Below are 20870 nucleotides of genomic sequence, written 5' to 3' on the forward strand. Positions count from 1 at the left end.
ACATTTGAACTAGTCCAGACCCTAACCCCGACTCCCAAATCCAACCTTGATAATTAATCTAGAAACCAATTCTGACATCCAACTCAGGACCCTACTCTGACCCATGACTTGACTTTCAAACTCGACCCCGACATTCGACTTAGACTCGACTCCCGAACCTTGATCCGATCACGACACCTGAACCAAAACCTAATACCTGACCTCAACACTTAAATTGAAACCTGACCCGGATCTACGATTCAAGATTCAATTCCAACATTCCATGTCGAGACCCGCAATCTGATCCCGATTTTCGATCCAGGTCCCGACTTTCAAATCGGGGCCTAATTCAGACTTCCAACCAAGGCCTGAACTTAACCCATAAATGAACTGTTGAACTCGAGATCTAACTCCAACACTCGATCCATGACTCGACTTCCAAACCCTGATTTGACCCTACAACCTGAATCAAGACCCAACACTCGAACTGAGACCCTGCCCCGATATCTGAACCTAGACCTAACTCTGTCATCGAACCTGACCCTAACTCGCGACCCTGTCTCGACTTCCAATAAAAAATTCGAGCCTAATTTCTGAAACTGAACCCAACCCCCACATCTGAGTTCTCAAACTTGATCTAGCCTCGACATCTAATTCATGACCCCACACCTACATCGAGACCCGACATCAGAATTGGGACACGACTTGGGACCAAACTCAGAACACACCTTCTGAAATTGGATCTGATATCGATGATTGATTCAGGATCCAACTCACTATCCGAACTGAGATTCGACCTAATATTTGACCTACAATCTTAACTTGAGGTTCAAATCAGAATGTGACTTTGACCTAGAAACTCAACCTCGACCCCTGACCTCGATGGTCGATTCAGGACCGAACCTGACATTTGATATGGTTTCTAACCTTGAATCTCGACCTAAAATCCAACTCTGTCACCTGACTCGGCACTCTGACCTCGACAACCGATCGAGATTCGATCTCAAATTTTGAATCTCAAAACAAGATTTGACCCCGACTCGATCTGGGACTCGAGAGTTAGGTCTTGAATCAAAATCAGAAATCGCGTCCTGAATCGAGAATCAGGAGTTTGATCCTTGATTCGTATCGAAAATTGCTACCCCGAAACTTGAGTTATGGTGGAAAGTTAAAGTGTGAGATTGAGAAAGAGTTTTGGAAAATGCTTTCTTTACTTTTGGGAGGTAAGTCGTTTTTTCTTAAATTTGAGAGAAATAAGTTGATTTGAAAAATGTTTTCCAAAATATTTTAAGTCAATCAAACATGAGAAAATTGAAAAATGTCTAATTGATTCTTTTAGGATTATTTGACAATGGAGTCCAATAAGCATCCGACAAAGACTCACAAATCTTAAAATGAAAAAAAAATAAAAATTAGTCAAATTACATTTTCAACTTCCACAAACTTTTAAAAATGAATAATTCATTTTTTTTATCCAAATATTGTCCAATCGACGATAATTTCGTAGAATCTCTGAACTTACAAATATAATATTTTAAGAAGTATGAATAATTGTTAAAGCTTGACACATAGTTGGCAAATAAGAATAAATTAACGGTAATTTAGATCTTACAAATTAAGAGACAGATGATATTAGTTTGCAAAAAGATACCATTTTTTTTTGGGTCTCAATGACATGTATCAATATGTATATATAGTATATTAATTAAATAATAAACTTTTAATTGTAGTTTATTTTTCTTCTTTATGTTTTAAAGCTCGATCCTATGCAAAAAAAAAGTTCGGGTTGTTTAGTAGCTGGTTAGAGTTATGGAGATATTAGTAATATAAAGATTAATTATAAGTAAATTTATCTATTATTTTATGAATGCATTATTTATGTATGAATTAGTTACATATGTATTAATTTCACATTTCATCCTACATAAAATAATACATTAAAAACCTTCCTAACTTATGCATATATTAGTTATGTGAGTTTCTAAATTGTCAACCAAATATTGTATTAATTTTATACATGAATGACACATTTTCTATCTACCTCTCAAACGCATGTAAGTTATACAAAATTAATACATAAATAGCTTGTTTCTTATCTGATTATCAAACGCCTCCGCTTTGTTGTTTCCATTCAATTCTATCCTTTATTTATTATTATTTCTTTGTGCTTTCATATTGAGATTAAACAAATTACACTATACAAACCACTTACATTTTGATCATCCCAATCCATGTATTCTTAAACCATATTTACAAATTCAATTGTACGTATCAATTTATGGGTAAACAATGAAGCTCTATAATAAAAATTCAACGAAGCAAAATGATGTTTTGAAAATCAAAAGAAAATATCAAAGGACTAAAATGGGACGTAAGAAATTTTAATTTCTAAAACAATACTATTGCTTTACCTTTAAAATAGTTTTAAAAGTTGATGTTATGTATAGTTCATACAAGTGTTTTAAAAGGGGGGGGGGGGGGGGGGGGGGGGGGGGGGGGGGGGGGGGGGGGGGGGGGGGGGGGGGGGGGGGGGGGGGGGGGGGGGGGGGGGGGGGGGGGGGGGGGGGGGGGGGGGGGGGGGGGGGGGGGGGGGGGGGGGGGGGGGGGGGGGGGGGGGGGGGGGGGGGGGGGGGGGGGGGGGGGGGGGGGGGGGGGGGGGGGGGGGGGGGGGGGGGGGGGGGGGGGGGGGGGGGCGTGAGGCGAGGGAGGGGAGGGGGGGGGTGTTCAATCAGATGCAGTACAGGGTGAGGCGTAAGCCCTGAGACAGAGGGGGTGAGGCAATGTGTTCTATGCAGTACAGGGTGAGGTGTAAGTCTAATTGATCTATAAGACGTAGTCTCATGTATATTTAATTTTATAATTTTATTACTAAAAAAATAAGCAAAAGTAAAACTTTTAATGATTTTACAAATAAATTTTAATAAATAACCTATAGTACATAGAAAAAAATATATTATGATTTTTATTTAAGAAAGATATTGATAACCAATAATGAAGAAAAAAAAGTATTATAAGTACTATCTTGAAAATATCATTACACCAATAATTTAAAAATATGATTTAAAGCAAAAACTATTAAAAAACCAAAAAAATAAAAAAATAACGCCCGGGCGTACGTTTTTACGTCCAAGACTTACATTTTTATGCTTTGGGCTTACACCCCAAATTCTAGGACTTACTCCCTATGGATCTACGTCTTCAACTTGCGCCTACGCCCTCCCCGAAACTCGCCCGGAAACTTGTCCCAAAAACGTTTTTGAAAACACTGGTTCATACTAATTGAGAGTCATTTCTTACATTTTTTAAATACATGCAAAAACTTAATTAATTTCTAGCATAAATTAAACATCAAAAGATTTATTGTTTTTCAAACTAAAAATTTAAGAGCGTAAAGTAAGTATTAGTGTTTAGATCAATATAGGTTAATTTCTTTAAAATAATAAAGTGATTTGGAGAAATAATTTTAGATATTAGTAAAAAAAAAAAAAAAGTGAAAACTATTCAATTTGTAATGTGAAAAGTGAGATGTGACCATTTTTTCCAATCAAAGTTTCCCTTCAAGTCTATTCATATTTGATATTACCGACCAAGCTTACTTTACGGCCGTCCAAATTCCTTTTTTTTTTTCTTTCTGTTTTTACCCTCCGTAGGAGCTCTCACCCATTTTGCTCCCTTGGTGACTCGAACTCGCAACCTTCGGGTTGGAAGTGAGGAATGCTTGCCATCCGAGCAACTCCCTCTCATCAGCCGTCCAAATTCCATTACATTGTTCAAATGATTTTTTTTTAATTGTAAAAATCATAATAGATACTTAATTCATTCAATTTAATAAAAGAAAATATTATATTCTCACAATTTAAGTAGATGCTAGTCAAATAAATTCTACCATCTTTATTCTTTCACATTAAGCGGAGATTATCTTATCTATGATGGTCTAAAACAAACTTTCAATTAAAGGACTAAAATTTAAATAAATTTCATATACATTTATTTAAAATTTATTTTTCTTACATGTTTTAGATGCAAATTATTACTTTAACATGTTCGAACCATCTCAATTTAGCTTTTTATATCTTTTCTAATTGTACACACTCTTCTAAATATCTTCATTTTCGTAACTTTTATTTTTTGAGTATGATAATTTTTAATCGACTAATTCTCTCTTCATAACTTTTTATACATCCAATTTAATTGCTTACTTGGTAGATTGATATTTTGGCTTCTTGCCAAGATAAATAAAAAGGTATACCTTGTTTTTAAAAAATAGGGAACTATAAATTAGTCTAATATGTGTGTGGGTCCAACCTTTGGACTATGGTGTATTTATTTAATAATCAAAATTAGAGAGAAAAAAAAAAGAATTAATAAGTGTATGGTAAAATTAACTTTTTTCCTTACAGTGCGCATGCCAACTAATTAACATGTCTCACATGACCAGCATTTGTCATGATTTCAACTTTATTTAGACAGTAATATTTTAGTCTAATTATTAAAATTTGAGTTGGTGCATTTTACATTCTGTTGGGGGGAAAAAATAGTAGTACATTTTAGATGTCAAAAGCTCAATTTTTTTCTTTTTAATTTTTTTTTTTCTATATGATATTTGATATTTGTCTTAGAGCTCAGACAAATCTAGATCTATTTAAAAAAGTAGCACTCACTAATAAGATTATTTTTTTTCATATTCAAATCTCAAATCAAGATATTTAATTAAAATTTGAAGAATTTACTCACTTACACTTTGTTTCGTAATATATCATATTATATTGCATTGTGTTATATTGTATGAAGATTTATTGTTATAATAAATACTATGTTTGGATAAATTGTATCATTCTCCGTTATTGGATAATATCAAAGATCCATACTTTGAATGATAAACCTACAAAAAAAGTAGAGTACAAGGCAGAGCTATTATGAAAAGGTAAGGTAAATGATAAAATATAATTATTAAATAATAAAAATAATAAAATAATTTTCTTAAAATTAAAGTAACTACACGATAACATTAAATCGATATATTTTTGTCGTTCAATAGAGTTAAACACTATGATACAATAAAATTAAAGTAATAATTAAAATAAACATTGTATTAAACTAACAATATAATACAATGGTTAACAACCATCCAAACAAGGTGTTAGAGATTGTCTAGTATGATGGACAAACAAAGATAATACTCGATAAAAATTTAATGCTACTTTATTCTTTGTTTGATTATTAATTCCGGAATAATGTTATATTAAAATTAAGAGCAACTTTCACATATATCAAACACAAAATTCATATTTGTATGCTATAACAAAGTTTGCATAATTGCACTCCATAGCAAACATATATATGTATAATTCGTTATGCATATACAAAAAAAACAGTTGTATAATTCGCTATACATATACAAAGAAAGCAGTTGTATACAAAAGATCAATTGTATAATCTGTGTATGTATAAAACGAGAAAGAGAGAAAAGCAAAAAAAAATTGGGCAGGAAAATATTGTATTATATAATTATAAGTGTATATGACGAAGATATATGTATTAGCATGTGTATATACAATTTTCTCTCGCTTTATACAAACAGAAGTGCAATTTATACATTTCGTTTATGTTTGTATAAAGTGAGAGAGGTGAGTGAGCGACAGAGCGAGCGAGATCTGGGAGAGGGGAGAGAGGGGAACAAAAATATATGTATATATACAATTTCCTCTCGCTTTATACAAACACAAACGCACTTTATACACTTGCGTTTGTATAAAAAACGAGTGGCGAAAATAGCAATAGTTGCTATAGGGTACAATTAAATCAAAGTATATTTATAGCATTTAATTTGAATTAATAGTTTACTATTATATCAATTTTCCCTAAAATTAATACTAATTAGTTTCAGATTAAGTTATTCCGGACAAATAATTGAGTAATAATATAAAATTTAATTATTTTAGGATAAAATAATAAAAATCATAGAAATATCCTGAAACTCATCAAATCCTTTTCCTACGAAATAAGATGATTTTTTTTTAGTAAGCAAATAATTTCTTATTGAAAATTATATATTCGATGTTATTTTTAATATAACAAATCATACCATCAATAAAAAGATAATATTAGAATAACTAATTCCAGCATATGTAATTTATTTTCGAACCAAATTAACTCATAGTCTAACTGTGTATTATTTTATTTTTAAATTATTACCGGAAAAAGGGGATGCTACAATTATTGTCTACTCTGTATTTTTGACAATAGACATAGAATAACTTTACAATTATTGTATGGTTTTTAATAATGTAATCCAGCTTATTACTAGGACTGTATTTAATGAGGAGTCGAATATTTTATAACTACTATACCTCAAGTATACTACCATTATTGATCTTAATTTAGGATATAAAAATAACTCATGAAGTATGGTACTTTATGATACATAGGAAGCTGTACGGGCATTCATAAATTGAATGTATAAAATGACTAACTGAGTATAATATATAAATATGTTTTTTAAATTTAATATCTGTCATGGTGCACAAATAATCAAATACTTAAATTTATATAAAATTAAATAAGTAGACACACATATTTTACGTGACATAATACACGTCAAACGTGAATTATTGTAGAATATCACAAAAAATACATGCATCTATTCAATTTTATACAAATTTATACAGTATTAAATGACATGTTTACGTTTTATATTGAAAAATGTGCAACTTGGTTTTATGAGTTGTGACATAGAAATACTGTAGGTATTTTTCTGAAATTTCCGGATTTTAGCACTTTAATAGATCTTTGAGATTCTTTATGACATATGTGGAATGGATATTTATGTACTCTATTTTTAATACAATTTTTATATTATTTAGCTTTGAACTAAAAAGATTGAAAATAAAATATTTAGTTTCAATTATTTTTATTAAATCACATTAAGCAGAAGAACATTATTCTTAATTACTTATAAAATTGTCCTATTTTTCATGATGTTTTTGACGAGTAAATTTGAGAGGAGGGCAAGTTGAATTTTTTTGTTGAAAAATTATATTATGTAAATAAAATAAAAATATATTTGTATATACATAATATAACTTATTAAATTTTCTTGACATAAAATTTATTTTTTAAATTTCTAGGTCCACTCCTACAAAATGCCGATAATTGAAGTCACTATGAATGATTTTATTAAAATAAACCCTTTTAAATTTGGATAAGATTAAAATAATATTATTTTTATGTACCAATAAGAAACTTCTTTGGACTTCAAGAAGCTACTCCAATTTATTTATTAAAAAATAAGTGCACATGCTTGATGCATAAAATAGGGCAATCTCCACTAAAATCTATTTTTAGATTAAACTAAAATGAAGATTTTAAATTTATAAATTTCAAATTTAATCGTGACAGTGAATTGGATTTGAAATAGATATTTATATATATTAAATATTTTTTTAAATATAAATATAAATTTACTTTAAATTATTTAAATTTTGTTGAATCCCTAACTAGCCCGTCCTTGATTTTTAAATAATCAAATGCCGCAGCAAATCATCTAGTCAAGAATGCCGCAAGGATGGACTTAATTTAAGTTATATGACATTTATTTAGTAATTAATTAGAAGTGGAAATAAGATTTAAAACTATGAATTTAAAATTGTTTTTTTTAAGTTATGAATTTTAAATTAATATTCTATACACATTCAATAAATTTCTAGGAGAAATACAAAGTTAATTAGAATTTGATCGAACGCGTTGCTAACACTCTTGTTCCACTTCTATGATAATAGTATAATGATTTTTTTTGTATAAAAGGAAAACAAAGCATAATATTTAAATAACATTAATGATGTATACTAAAAACTTTTCAATAATGCTTAAAATTCGACCATCACACATTAAAAAGGCGAAAAAAGTTTATACATATATAATTTGATGTAATAATAATAATTATCTTTTATTTTTTAAAAAAATCTCCAATTTTTTTGAAAAGGACACAAGCTTATTTTCTTAATCATCTAAGTTATACATCAATAAACTTCCAATCTTCTAAAGAAGAGGTCCCATACCATGATATAGCGTAATACTTGGTACATAATAACGGTACATATGCTTCCAAGAACCAAATCAATATAAAAATGATAATTTTGATTCTTAAAAATTACAAGATTCTTTATGATAGAGGCGGAGTTAAAACAAATTTAAATGGACTTAGATGTTATGTTTTTATACAGAAAAATATAGTAATATTTATCTGTTAATATTTGAATTAATAGTACAATATTTGTTGAAATTAATATATTTTTGTGAATTTTATTCTTCAACTATCCATTATTTTAATTTACTTATATAAACTATCGATTTTTTTTCACGTATTTCATATCTAAACTATCATTTCTTATGTGAACACATCTAGTTGCAAAACTAAAATTTTCACTAATGAAGTTCAAAATGACTTTACCTAGGTTTTTGTCTCGATGTTGAATTGTCCTACCTACCTTTAATACCAATTAAAAATATATTTTTAATTATTTTAGCATCGAAGTATATCTTAATAATTGTTTAGAAAAGTAAAAAAAAAAAAAAACCATCAAAATATGATAAACTCACAAAAAAAAAATATATTAACTAGAGATGGCAATGGGGCGGGCGGGGCGGGTTGAGCTTAACCCGCTCCGCATAATAACTTTTTTCATATCCATTCCATCTCGCTCCACATGAATTCACCCTACATAATTTTTTTAATATTTGTCTTTTATAATTAAGTTTGATACTAAATATAAAATTCATAAAAATAAATTCATTTTCTCATTAAGTTGTATTATTAGTTTAATAGATAATAAGTTAAAATTTTATTTTTTAAAGGTTAATTTGGAAGTATGTAAAGTTTTTATTGAATCATTTTCATTTATTATCTTAAATATTTTAGTAACTTTAAAGAAATTATATTAATAAATTATGCTCTATCACTCTTATAACATGTAAAAAATTAAAATTAAGTTTCAACCCGCATAAAACCACATAGACTCACAATCCGCCCCACCCTGCATTAGTTTTTTTAAAAAACTCACTTCAATCCGCTCCATATCTCACCCCCGCCGCACAACCATAAAACCACCTCACATTCCACCCGCACTGCACAACCTTAAAACCGCCCCACCCCACATAGCCTTAAAACTGTCCCGCTCCATTGTCATTCCTAATATTAACTCTGAATATATATTTACAAATCTAGTAATAAAATAAGTAAAACTTGATACTAATTTGAAAATTCATAAACTTCAAATCCAGAAACCTTTATTTATTGATCCATGTAAAAAAAAATGTTAAGAAAACTATATTCTCTTATCCAAGAAGGTTAAAAAAAAGGTGTAAAAAGAGAGAAATAAAGTAATACAAGTTGGCCATTCTTTGAGGTGAATGGTCAAACTTTGTGTGGGCACCTCAATAAACATACATACATGAGATAGAGAGAGTCAGAGGGAGATAGATAGATAGATAGAGACAATATAAAACAGACATATAGTAATTGATTGCTACAGGACTAGAAAAAACTTGCTTTGCTTTGTATCACAAGAAAAACAAAAACAAATACAAATATACATACATATAAAATATACTGAAAAAGGTTTGTTTGGTGAAAGAGAAAAAGAGAAAAAATTATACAGTAGCAGAGTTTTATTATTATTACAGAGGAAAGAAGACATTGTGTCTGGGAGATGTAGTGTAGAAAAGGGGGCAATTTATAAAGTAAAAATTGCAGCATTTGGTCTCTCTAATACTCAACATCTCTTCCTTTTTCCAAAGCTTCTTTGTCCCCCTCTTCACTTTTTTCTTACTCCAAACATCAAAAAGATTACAACTTTTCTCTTTTTCCGGCCACCCTTTTGCCGGAATAATATTATTCTGGTCACCGGAATCCATTTACAGCTGTGCCTAACCTCAGGGATGTAAAGGAAGAAGAGTTAGTATACTGTTTGATCCATTATTGAGTTCTGTAACTCCGATGAATCTCCGGTAGGTTTTTAAGTTGTGGGTGCTCTGTTTCAGCTCGCCGGAATAAGGGAAAATGAAGACGCCGGGAAACGGTGCTGGTGGTGGCAATGTTAATCCAGCTGAAGGTCAATTTCTTTATCTTTTATGCATATTATAAGATAAAAAGACAAGCATTTTTTTCTTTTGTTCTTTGTCTTTTATTCCCTTTTTAGAATTTTCTTATCTAGGATTTTTCCAGGAAAATTTGATTTGTCTTTCTGTTTTTTTTCTTTTTTTCCTCCAATGACAAGAAAGTTATGAGTAGAAAATGTTTACACGTGGGGTTGTGGTATTAGTCAAATTGGAAAATTTTCTTCAATGGATTTTCCAGGAAAATATGATACTAAAAAGAGGAGAGAAAAAAAATCACTTTATCATAGCTTTTTAATCTAGCAAGAATTATAAAAAAGATCTCTTTTTTCAAAACCCTTTTTTCTCTTTTGCAAGCTGAAGTTGTTTTGTGATTGTGAGGTTCTGGGGTGGAGCTAGATTCGAGCTACGGGTTCAATAGAACTCAATCTAAAATAATTTAATATGTACAAGTAATCGATCCAGAACCTAGTAAGTAAGACCATATTATGATTCGAAACTCATAAACTAAAAGTTCTGGCTTCGCCTTTGGTGAGGTGGGGAGTTAATGTGATTTTCTGGTTCAAGTTGTATATGACAACAAGTTTAGTTACAATTTGTGTGGATTGGCATGTTAAACTATATTGAGTTGAAAAAAGATCTATAATGTTGATGTATATATATAGTATAAGTCCTTGATTTTCTTGAGAACAAAGGCTATTATAGCTCTAATGAACTGCTGTGAATTGACTGGTGAGGGGTTTGTGTTAGCAGGAGAGAAGAAGAGCATAAATCCAGAGCTATGGCAAGCTTGTGCCGGACCTCTGGTTAACTTGCCTGTTGCTGGAACGCATGTTGTCTACTTCCCTCAAGGCCACAGTGAGCAGGTCTTTCATTTTACCCTTTTTACCTTCTTGTTTACAGGTTGTGTGTAGTTGTTGTTTATACATCTTTGTGGCTGTTTATTAACATGAGCCAGTATGGTGCACCAGTTTATTGTTCACCTTATTATGTTGTTTGGCTGGCTTGCTGCTGTGGGGTGTAGTAGCCTAATTCAGTGACACGTATGGGAAATATCGTGGTTGTTACTGTTGATTTTACTAGTGGTATGTGTTGTGTCGTCTGTGTTCATTTTCTGCTAGTAATTCATGGTTTATATCTTTTTTGCTATGTTCCGTTTAGATGTGTTGCTTCTATGTTTATTGCTGTGGGACTTGTGAGTTTTTCTATGGTGAAATGGTTAATCAGGTGTTTGCTTTCTACTTAGTAAAAGATTGTTGAGTTATCAGTTCTAGAATGGAGTTTGTCTTGCTGGTGTACTTAGCCAGTGCAACATTTGCTATATGCTTATCACTGTAAAGATTCGTTCTCGATCAATAAAGCAAACTCACCTGTTAATTTGTTGTTTACTAATGCATGTATATTTTCAGGTTGCTGCATCTATCAAGAAGGATGTGGAAGCCCAAATTCCAAACTATCCAAACCTTCCGTCAAAGTTGATTTGTCTTCTGCACAATGTTACCCTTCATGTATGTAAAGCTCAGAATTGTCTTGTCTTGATAAAAACTGTTCTACGTTAATGTATTTGTTGTTCTACGTTAATATATTGTCTTTTGTGTTATTTAGGCTGATCCTGAAACAGATGAAGTGTATGCTCAAATGACTCTACAACCAGTTCCTTCAGTATGGTTCTTTACTACCTTCTCCTTTTGATTTCATTTTGGTGTTTCTTCTGTCATTTTATCAAGTATAGCGTGTTCTAGTTACATTTAGAACTTAGCGTGAGTGTCTTTGTGTGCAGTTTGACAAGGAGGCCTTATTGAGGTCAGATTTGTCTATGAAAGCAAATAAACCACAACCAGAATTTTTTTGCAAAACCTTGACGGCAAGTGATACAAGCACTCATGGTGGTTTCTCTGTACCTCGGCGTGCAGCTGAGAAAATATTCCCTCCTCTGGTAAGATCTTGTAAAATTTTCTAGTTAGAGCTTCGAGTTGTTGTTTTTCTATCTTATTTGTGACACACTGCTTGTTTTTTTTATCAGGATTACTCTCTGCAACCACCTGCTCAAGAACTTGTGGCTAGGGACTTGCATGATAACATATGGACTTTTCGACATGTTTATCGAGGTAGGTTTATTTGGCAGTTATATGTGGGTTCATGAGCTAGAGCAAAGATGAATGACAATTATGCATCTTTTCAGTTTCTGACCTATCTTTCATCATTCAGGGCAACCCAAAAGACACTTACTAACAACAGGGTGGAGCCTAGTCGTGAGTGGAAAAAGGCTGTTTGCAGGTGACTCGGTCTTGTTTATTAGGTATGACAATAGCAATTGTAGTATAAGTTATATCCCCATAGACTAACGGAACGCCAAGTACATTTCGTGGTAAAACATAAAGAATGTTTAGGCTTCGAAAGAACCTACTTTTTTGTTTTTGTTTTCAATCTTACTTGACACTCTTTTATCTTTGTCGATAGGGATGATAAACACCAGTTTCTACTAGGAATTAGAAAGGCAAACAGGCAGCCTACCAACTTATCGTCATCAGTGTTGTCAAGTGATAGTATGCATATTGGTATCCTAGCAGCAGCAGCACATGCAGCTGCAAACAACAGTCCTTTCACTGTGTTCTATAATCCAAGGTCAGTGGACTTATTTTTGTTTACTTCTATGTATCAATTACCTAAAGAGCTACGCATTCCTTAATGTTATTGATAATTTCTGTCTATTATGATACTTATAGTCTAACCTCTAATATGAACAGGGCTGGTCCTTCTGAATTTGTAATTCCTTTAGCAAAGTACTACAAAGCAACTTATAGCAGTCAAATATCTCTTGGCATGAGGTTTCGCATGATGTTTGAGACAGAAGAATCGGGAACTAGAAGGTATATGGGCACAATTACTGGCATTAGTGATCTGGATCCAGTGAGGTGGAAGAACTCTCAGTGGCGGAATTTGCAGGTAGAAAAAATGGAGTGGTTGGTCTCTAGTTTTCTCTTTGCTTCTGGAATTTTATTCAACTGACACATTAACAATTTTGATTAGGTTGGTTGGGATGAGTCGACTGCTGGAGAGAGGATCAACCGAGTCTCTATTTGGGAGATTGAACCAATAACAGCACCATTTTTGATCTGTTCAAGTCCATTCTTCAGCTCCAAGCGTCCAAGGCAACCCGGAATGCCAGGTAGTTGCACAATCCTTTCTTAGCCTATCTTTGAAGTCCAAGTTACCTTTGTTGTGGTCATTGAATAGTGAAGTTTCTGATAAGCTCATGTTTACGTGTAATATGAAAGATACATATGATAAAAGGATGTTTTCAACTGAACAATCATTGGCATATGTAAAGTGTTAAACTCCTAAATTTCTTATGAGGTAGAGAATTATTACTTGTTGCAGATGGTGATTATTCTGATATGGACGGCATGTTCAAGAGGACAATGCCATGGCTTGGTGATGATTTTGGCATGACGGATCCTCAAGGTCTGCCTGGTCTTAGCTTAATCCAATGGATGAACATGCAGAAGAATCCTTCTCTGGCTAACCCGATGATCCCCAACTATATGAATTCCCTATCTGGTTCTGCCCTACAAAACCTTGCTGGAGCAGACCTATCACGCCAGCTAGGTATGGCAGCACCTCAATTTCAGCAGCAGCAAATGCAGCACAACTTGCAGTTCAATAATGCCCATAGGCCAAACCAACAGCTTGACCAGCTCCAGAAGTTACCAGCAGCAACACTGAACCCATTAGACTCCATTATGCAATCGCAGCAACAGTTATCTGATGTCAGTCAGCAACCAAGACAAAATCTAACTAATCAGTCACTGCCTACAACCCAAGTTCACACACAACATATGCAAGCGCAGAGTCTTGTGCAATCTCAGAATGTTCTTCCGCCGCAACAATCAGTTCAAAATCAAAACCAGCTGCAGAGAAACCTCCCCCAGAGCCTACCACAGCAACATCCACAACAACAGATTCTGAGTCAGACTCAGCAGCAAAGTTTCATGCCATCCCAGCCCCCAGATCCAGTTAACCAACAACAGCATTTCTCTGATAACCAAGCACAGCTTCAAATGCTACAGAAACTGCATCAACAACAAAAATCACTTCTAGCACAACAATCTGGATTACAGCAACCTTCACAACTTGGGCCAATCCAGGATCACCAGAAGCAGCTCATGGATGCATCACAGAACTTTTCCAGGTCACTTGCGACAAACCAAATGTTGGATGCGTCTCAAACCATGTCCACTTCACTTCCTCACTCGCAAGTTGTTCAGCAGCAACAAATGACGAGAATAAATAGCCCGTCCAATCTTCGGTTTTCCCAGTCAACTCAGCAACCAAAGCTTCAGCAGCAGCAATCTGGAAACCTGTCAGACCTATCTGGACCAGTTAACTACTCTCTACCCCGAACGTCTTATCAGCTTTCCACAAACGGCAGTAATTTAACAGGAACTGCGGGGGGAGGGCAGTCTCTGGTAATTGATGATGTCCCATCATGGTCCACCTCGGTTTCCACTAACAACTGTCACAGTGTGGTTCAGCCAAATATGAATGGTCGAATTACAGGTGCACGGGATGAAATGACCCACTGTTCTGGACCCTTCGAAGTTATGTCTGCTAATAACAACCTGCAGCCAAAGTCTGATGTTAAACCTTCAGTAAACGTCGTCTCCAAGAGCCAGAACCATGGGTTTTTGGCACCTCAAACTCTTAATACTTCAGGAATACAGTTTGATTATTTGGATAGTTCATCTTCAGCAACTTCAGCTTGCCTTTCCCAAAATGATGTTCAATTGCAGCAGACTGCTACAGACCCATTATCTTGCAGTTCTCAGCCATTGATATTCAGAGATAGTCCAGATGGAGGAGAAGTTCAGGGTGACCCGAGAAACAATGTAGCTTTTGGAGCAACAAACATGAACAATAATCAGTTAGGACTGCCTATGATACCTGATCCTTTGATCACTAAAAGCTCAATGGGATCAAGGAAGGATTTCTCAGACAATCTCTCATCAGGAGGCGGCATGCTCTCCAGCTATGAGAATCCCAAGGAAGCACAGCCTGAACTCTTGGCCTCAATGGCTTCTGAGTATGTCACCTTTAATTCAATTGATTCTACTATCAATGATGGTAGCTTCATGGATAGAGGCGCCTGGGAGCCACCACCTCAACTGCCTCGTTTGCGGACATATACCAAGGTTGGTAGCCTCATAAAAGTAGTTCATTTAATCCCCTCTCGTTGTTTCTTAGAGAGTTTATAACCTTTTTCTGCATCTTTTCTCTTAAAGGTGTACAAGCGTGGTGCGGTAGGAAGATCAATTGATATCGCACGGTACTCAGGCTATGAGGAACTTAAACTAGATTTGGCTCGTAGATTTGGTATAGAGGGACAACTGGAGGACAGACAAAGAATAGGATGGAAGCTTGTGTATGTTGATCACGAAAAGGATGTTCTCCTGGTTGGTGATGACCCCTGGGAGTAAGTCCATAAACTATATATGCTTTTATCAGAATAGAAGAGTCATATGCCCTCTGATGACTAACATATTCTATACTTCCATATGATGTCTTACAGGGAATTCGTGAGCTGTGTCCACTGCATCAAAATTCTTTCTCCACAAGAAGTTCAACAAATGAGCTTGGATGGAGATTTTGGGGGTAGTGTCCTTCAAAACCAAGATTGTAGCAGTTCAGACGCGGGAGATGTGTAATTATAGCAAGGCTAAAGTTGTTAACAATTCTTTTGAAGCTGGAAACTCACACAAATATAGCTTCTAGGAAATCAGTTGCTCCACCAAAGTTTTTACCTTCTAGTATACACCACAGTACAGTAAGCAAGCCAGCTGCTAGCTCTTCATGGGATCTTGGTATATTTAACGATCCCTTGATGTAACAAAGCTGATGCTAATCTTTGATAAGAGAAAAAAAGTTAGTAAGGGAAGTCATCACCATTGCTGCTAAAGGGTAATGTGCTCTAGCATAGTTAAGGCAGTAGAAGTATGGTGGATCCCAACTTCTCTTGTTCCTTCCTCAAGGCTTGATATATCAGAGTGTATAGTAATGTAAATATACTCTTTTCTATAAGAGAAAATGGTTTAGACAGAATGAGAGATTTTATTGCTTTTGATTGTTGTACAACATGGATATGGTTCACACCTTATTTATAGGAGAGAAGTTTTTTCACTAAGCTTTCCCTATGAGCTTTTCCATTGTATACATATATTTTTCCCTTTGAATCTCCATTAATAAATAATGTGTCTCAGGAGCTTCAATAGAAAAACTCAAACTAAGTGACAAAAATCTTACCAAGAAAAAAGAGTACACAGTAGAGAGTCATTCTTTTAGTGGAAAAGGGTGAAACGAACAACAATGTCCTCCGTTTATAGTTTGATCTAAACATGCTCTTATCGTCAATACTCTTGCCGTTAATAGCTTGGTCTAGAAATGCCCTATTATTACTAAATGGATAAAAAATACCCTTTTCCAAATATACATATTATTTCTTTTCTTTTTAAACTCCTAATAAAAATATTACTTTTAAAGAACCTTATTCTTGTTTTCCTTCTTTTAAAATCACTTTAACTAATAAAAATGAAAATATTTTTTTCTTCTTAATCTCATTTTATCAATTAAACTAGAATAACTTAACACTTTTAACGGATAATATATGTCATACATAAGATCATAGTAAATTCATCACTAATTTTCATATAAATAACTATAAAAAATAATTATAATATATATACTTTTGATGTGACAACAAAATATCATTAGTAGTGCGAATGACGTCAATTCCCATAAAGTAATGCAGTGCATGAAGATCCTTAATAGAGAAATGATTGGATAGACCAGAAATGTGATTCCCAACAATTATAATGTCATCAACATAAACGAGCACTTATGTTGTAAAGCCAGAGTTATTAAAAAAAAAACAAGGAGAAGAAAATTTGCACTTATTTGGTGTAGTTAATCCTTTTATGAGCCCCAAATAAACAGAGTGAGTTGAATGAGATTTTAATTTATTTTTGGCATAGGGTCAAATTCAAAGATAGCATAAACAATCAAATATTTTTATACTTGGAGCTGCTTTGAATATAATTTCATATGGATAGTAATTTTTTAAATTTGGTGTAGTTAATCCATTTATGAGATAAAACTGTACATCAAAATTTGGAGGGAAGTGAAGCTTGGTGTAATAGAGTCTTGACAATTTCAGTAACATGTCGGTGTCTCTGTTCAATCAAAGCTACTTTTTATCACGTATATATAAGGAGGGGATACACTAAATGTTCGATGCCTTGCGTTTTTTAAATATGAGGGATAGGCTTTAAATCACCGCCACCATCTATATAGACCATAAGAATTTATATTTCAAATGATCACTTAAACAAGGGATGTAAACTTTTGAAAACCTCGACAACTTCATGCTTGAATTTTAATGTGTGCAATGCTGAGATTTATGCAGTTTTGATGATTGACAAAGAAAGATGAAACACATCCGTCAATATGGTACATTGTCACAAGCAGTTAAATTCGGAAAAAAAACTTTTAAAATGAATAAACAAGAGTGTAGAAATTAAGGAATGGATAATGTTAATTCGTGCTATAACACAAGGAAACAAACAAGTGATTAATTGAAGAGAAAGATCATCAATGAGTTTGATTTGAAGAATGAGTCTAAAAAGGTAAGGAGTTTGAATTGAAGAAAGAGTCTCACTTGAAGTAGAACTCTTCAAGTGAGTGCTTAATTGAAGAGTTGAAGCTTGACTATAACATAAAAGAACTAATGAATTTGATTTGAAGAATGAGCCTAAAGAACCAAGGAGTTTGGATTGAAAAAGGAGTCTCACTTGAAGTAGAACTCTAAGTCAAGAGAGTTCAAGTCAATGAGCAGTTTGAAGTGAACAATACCTCTATGAAGAATCGTGCTTAAATAGAGGTGAAACCATCCAGAATACTTGTACACTTACAGAGCAAAAAGAGCAATTGAAAAATTGAGCTGCTAGCGAACTGAAGGAACACATTGAAGAACCTGGTCCTTTTACAGAGTTTATGTGTTAGGAGTTTTTCTTTGTGATTGAGTCTTGATGTAATTGTAGTTCAGTGAGCTATAAACTGAATTAGGAGTGTTGTCTTCAGGTTGGGATAACTTGAAGAATTGGGAACACATACCTTGGAGGTTTGTGTTGAAGTTTAGGATTTAGAGTTAGTTCCTAGGATTACAAGGGTTGTAATCTGAATTCATAACTTGAAGGTTAGGAATTAGAGTTAGTTCCTAGGATTATAAGAGTTGCAATCTAAATCCATAACTTGAAGTTAAGGAATTGGAGTTAGTTCCGTAGGTGGCAAAGTTTGTAATCTGTTTTTTGTTGAGGCTCAGTGATTTAGTGAAGTTGAAGTTAAATCCTGTAGGGGTATAGATCGTGATTTTTTACATCTTTTGAGCCGGGATTTTTACATGTAAAAATATTGTGTTCTTTATTTATTATTCTTATTGTTACGTTGAAACACGTTAGGCAACCTGTTTTACTCATAGGCAAATTTAGATTAAATTACTAAGTAGTGTGAAGTAAATTACTAGATAGTGCAGACTAACATATAACCACATATATTTTGAAAAATGATCAACCAATAAAATTTAATAACATTTTTTTTATCAACATATAACACTAGAGAATGCTTCCATAAATCACTGTGTTATTTGTAAAGGTTGCTTGCTTGCTTTGACAAGAAATTTTCAAAAACAGTAACCTATACATCTTATTTGAACAACAATAATTACAGACGGAAATAGTTTTTGATAGGGGTGTGCATGGCCAGATTGGTTCGGGGTTTTCAAATATCAAACCAAATTATTTGTGTTGGATTTTTAAATTTATAAACCAAACCAATAAAACTCGGGTTTTTTCGGATTTTTCAGATTTTCAGGTTTTTCCGGTAAAGTATTCATACAAACATATAATTTACTTGCACTGCAAACATTTCTTTAGTCCTACCAAAATACAACTATCTAAGGTGTTTACTTAAAAAAAACACAAAATATGATATGATTAATGACACTAAAATATCCAACAAAAAATAATAATGAAATCACATAAAACAAATATTACAAATAATAATTCATAATGAAAATGATCATAATTTAAAAGTACTAAATAATGCTAAAATAAGTTTAATAAGTATTTGTTACATGACTAAATATTAAAGGAAAATTAAAATTAGATTATGTATTTTAATTGTCTAAACCAATGTAAAACTAAAGAATAAATATTCAATATTATTGTCATTCTTAGTGTTGAATTGATTTTCTTTTTGCATTGGTATTGATTTGATTTTGATTTAAGCTTTATTATAATTACCAACATCTATGGACTATAATCTTTATTTTGATTTTTCACAACAAAATTGTGAGACTGAGATAAAATTTCTTTTTATGATAGGGGCACAGATAATATTAAGGTAAATTGATAATCTGATGCACATAAATTAGTGTTATCAGCGTGGAAAATTGATATGGTATCCTTTAGAGCTGTCAAAAAGGGTCGGCCCAAGCCTCGCGGGGCAAGGAATTTGAAGGGCTAGGGCTGTCTGGCCCTTCATTCGGAAGGGCCTGAAAATGCTCAACCCAACCCAACCCTAGAAGGGCCGAGGGTTGGGACAGGCTAGCCCTTCTTTTTTTCAAACTTATAATTCTATAACATCAAGAAAATGAGAAAATTTTCAAATCAAATATGACAAACAATGGTGTGTTTTAATAACACTAGCAAAAAGTCTAGTGTAATTAGCATATATCTCGCATATCAGATACGCGAGCGAGTTACGAGAGTGACAAGTAAGATTGGAGGGAGGCGATGGGGCGAGATTTGTCTATGTATCCTAGATACATGCGAATCTACTTGGATAGAGTGTATCTAGAACAGATTAACCTAATTTAAGTAATTAAATTATATACTAGTGAGATTATGGTAAGTTACCCTTAAATAAAAAGTTTTGGCCCATGGACCGACCCTGCCCCAGCCCCGATCAAGCTTCAAGAGCCAAGGGTTATATGGACCGGGCTTATAAGCCCTAATTTTAAATGGGCTTGAAAATTCCAATCCCAACCCTACCCCAATATGGGCTAAAGCCCATTTTGATGGCTCTAGGTATTACCATTACCCATTAAGACATTTTTGGGATCGTGATAATCTTGTATAGTAGTTAGGCTATGAGCATCAAATGTAATATGATGAATGACTCTAGATTCAACAATCCAAGTTTTTATTTTGTTGGTTAGATAGATGTCCATCATAGTTGGCATGTGCTTGGAAATTTTTATGGAGCTATGACCAACAAACTCTTGCTGAGTGACGATATCGTAGTTCATTGCCTGAAGGTTGTTGATTTCTCCTTGGAGGCGTTGTTGCCTGTATTGTTGAGGGCGTCACTGTTGATTGTTGGGTGAGGGATTGTGAACATTGGAGACAGGTTATGACCCGTCATTTAGCCCAAGTAAGCTTCGGACGAACTGGAAACCTAAATAAGCCACAAAAACATAAAAGTGACCAAAATAAGCCACTACTTTAGGAAATAACTAAAATAGGCTTAGTGGAAGAAAAAATTCCACTTTATCTAATATTCTAAACGTTTTCCCTTAGTCTTATAACGTGTATATTTTAATATATAACGGAATTATTTTCTACACTTTATAAAATGGAACTATTTCTTATACTTTATAAAGTGAAACTTTTTCTTACACTTTATAAGTGGAACTTTTTCTTACACTTTACAAAGTGGAAGATTAC

The 20870-nt window shown here is 33.4% G+C and overlaps 1 protein-coding gene across 2 annotated transcripts; it reads left to right on the top strand.

The window, feature by feature from the left end:
• The first annotated feature begins 9584 nt into the window (after positions 1-9584).
• Positions 9585-16273, top strand: LOC102587769 (auxin response factor 19-like). Of its 2 annotated transcripts, XM_006360595.2 has the most exons (14): positions 9585-9931; positions 10018-10088; positions 10846-10958; positions 11502-11600; positions 11698-11754; positions 11873-12028; positions 12116-12200; positions 12301-12391; positions 12553-12717; positions 12840-13038; positions 13123-13261; positions 13474-15284; positions 15375-15565; positions 15662-16273. In XM_006360595.2, exons 2-14 carry the CDS (start codon positions 10037-10039, stop codon positions 15795-15797), a joined length of 3294 nt encoding a protein of 1097 aa, XP_006360657.1. In that variant the 5' UTR covers positions 9585-9931; positions 10018-10036; the 3' UTR covers positions 15798-16273. The 2 variants fall into 2 exon arrangements, with proteins under 2 accessions (XP_006360657.1, XP_006360656.1); XM_006360594.2 differs by having other exon boundaries at positions 9585-10088.
• The last annotated feature ends 4597 nt before the right edge of the window (positions 16274-20870 follow it).

Source organism: Solanum tuberosum, unplaced genomic scaffold (genome assembly GCF_000226075.1).
Source record: "Solanum tuberosum cultivar DM 1-3 516 R44 unplaced genomic scaffold, SolTub_3.0 scf00328, whole genome shotgun sequence".
In the NCBI taxonomy this organism is placed as follows: domain Eukaryota; kingdom Viridiplantae; phylum Streptophyta; class Magnoliopsida; order Solanales; family Solanaceae; genus Solanum; species Solanum tuberosum.